Here is a 2,435-nt window from a genome sequence, read left to right as displayed (position 1 = left end):
ACGTGGTCTCATCTTGGCTAATCCTAGTCAGCACCCGCCACGTCAGCTCACCACCTGGACCCTACAGAATCTCACCCCCACGTCACGTCTGTATCCCATACATTCCAATCCATTGTTCTTCCCAAATCTCTTCACGTAAATTCAACCAAATTACAACCCCAATGCTGCTCTTATAATAAAATGATATAAAAAATCCCTTTACAAATGGGAGGTTGTAATTTGTAGTAAAAAAAAAAATTCTGATATTACAGCTCATAATTGGATCCTTGGCCTAAAAGGGAATCTATATTGTAATTTGCCCACGGGGGTCGTTTTTCCTTCCTCTAATATTCATTAAAAAAAAAAAAGAATACATCGAATCCGCTATTTTAATTTGCAACTCTTTATTATTTATATATAACAAGAATATATTTCCAATCATTATTCATTATTATTACTTATTAGTTCGCATATCTGCGTTGGGTGGTGTGTGCATCAAATTTCTACCCCCTACGACTCTCAACCCCCACCTAACTTTTAACTTGTTTCGTGCTAACTTTACTGTTTTGTGCAAGAGAACCAAAAAAAAAAAAAAGAGAGCTAATAAATTAAATAAGCCTTCTACTACCATAAATATTGGGAATTTTGATTGCATTCTAAATTAAATGAACTGCGCATGATATTTCTTCTCTTTTTTATATTTGTTAATCATACTTGAGTTTCTCGATAAAAGCTAATATACAATGAAACCAAATTGGATGCTAATCGTGGAGCAATTTTAAAAATAAGTTAAAAGCAGAAGAATCTATTAAAATAATGAAACAAAAGATACAAAAATGTACTGAAAAGAAATAATTCTTCATTAAAAAATATATATACAAGGGGGAAATAAAATGGCTACTAAAGACTTCAATAATGATTTGAGGAATATGAGAGAAAAGGAGCGCATAAACTCGGCACTCACACCACATGCACCTCTCAGCCATCCCTAAATGCCTCTATTTAAGCCTTCTCCCACATTCACTTTCTCTTCATTCCTTCCGCTTCCAATCCTCTACTTCAAATCCTAACTTCTCTCCCTCCCTCTCTAACGATCAAAAACACAATCTTTCTGGGATCCTTCGCTTACCCACAAACCCAATATTAGAGCTGAATGATGGAGAACTTGTTTCGCCTAGTCGATCATGAAGACTTGTTCTCTCGGCGCTGCATTTGGGTGAACGGCCCTGTGATCGTCGGAGCAGGCCCCTCCGGCCTAGCCACGGCGGCTTGTCTCAGAGAACAAGGCGTCCCTTTCATGGTTCTTGAGCGAGCTGATTGCATAGCCTCTCTCTGGCAGAAGCGAACCTACGACAGACTCAAGCTTCACCTTCCTAAGCAGTTCTGTCAGCTCCCCAAAGTTCCATTCCCAGAGGACTTCCCAGAGTACCCCACAAAGAGACAATTCATCGACTACCTCGAATCATATGCTAAGCGTTTTCAGATCAACCCACGATTCAACGAGTGCGTTCAATCCGCTAGGTACGACGAGACCTGCGGCTTCTGGCGGGTCAAGACCGTTTCCACGGTCGGGTCTACTCGAACTGAGGTCGAGTATATTTGCCGGTGGCTCGTGGTGGCCACCGGCGAGAATGCCGAGTGTGTCATGCCTGATATCGAAGGGTTGGGTGAATTCAAAGGTGAAATCATTCATGTGTGTGATTACAAGTCAGGGGAAAGTTTCAGGGGAAAGAAAGTTCTCGTTGTGGGGTGTGGCAATTCCGGCATGGAGCTCTCTCTCGACCTCTGTAACCACAATGCGTCACCTTCGATGGTTGTTCGTAGCTCTGTAAGTATCAAATACCTGTACAGTTCTTAAGTGAGTGCATCTGTCTTGTTTCACTGAAATAACAAGAAATGACAGGGTTTGCTCTGCTTTTGTCATACAGGTTCATGTATTACCCAGAGAGATATTCGGAAAATCAACGTTCGAACTGGCCGTTATGATGTTGAAGTGGCTACCTCTCTGGCTCGTCGACAAGCTCCTACTGATTCTTGCATGGTTGGTTCTCGGGGACGTTGAGAAATACGGGCTAAAACGGCCATCGACGGGCCCATTGGAGCTGAAAAACCCAGGGGAAGACCCCTGTTTTGGACATTGGAACATTGGAGAAGATTAGATCCGGAGACATAAAGGTTGTACCAGGGATCAAGAGCTTTAACAAGCACCAAGTTGAGCTCGTCAATGGCGAAACGCTCGATATTGATGCAATCCTACTAGCCACAGGATATCGCAGCAATGTCCCTTCATGGCTTCAGGTGAGAAAGATGTTCTATTTATATATCCTCTGTTTTGAACTTTTCCCAAAACTCCTGAAAAGAAAGGCAATTTTTGACAGTTTTTATATTAGTAGAAAGCAGAACACTGCCAGTTCTGAACTGAACTGATGTTATTTGTCTGTTCTTAATAGCTTTTT

At 41.6% G+C, this 2,435-nt stretch overlaps 1 protein-coding gene across 1 annotated transcript; it reads left to right on the top strand.

The window, feature by feature from the left end:
• Nucleotides 1–1,090: 1,090 nt before the first annotated feature.
• On the top strand, nucleotides 1,091–2,277 carry LOC114717322 (probable indole-3-pyruvate monooxygenase YUCCA8; the record flags this gene model as incomplete). Its single annotated transcript, XM_028902428.1, is given in 3 exon segments — nucleotides 1,091–1,807; nucleotides 1,908–2,089; nucleotides 2,091–2,277. Coding segments are annotated over 3 exon segments (1,044 nt in total), but the record flags the coding sequence as incomplete, so codon positions are not given.
• Between the last annotated feature and the right edge of the window lie 158 nt (nucleotides 2,278–2,435).

The sequence above is a fragment of the Neltuma alba genome, unplaced genomic scaffold (genome assembly GCF_004799145.2).
Source record: "Neltuma alba isolate B1F8T4 unplaced genomic scaffold, ASM479914v2 tig00011731_pilon, whole genome shotgun sequence".
In the NCBI taxonomy this organism is placed as follows: domain Eukaryota; kingdom Viridiplantae; phylum Streptophyta; class Magnoliopsida; order Fabales; family Fabaceae; genus Neltuma; species Neltuma alba.
Note: the sequence above shows the minus strand (reverse complement) of the source record. Positions and strands in the feature narration are given on the sequence as shown.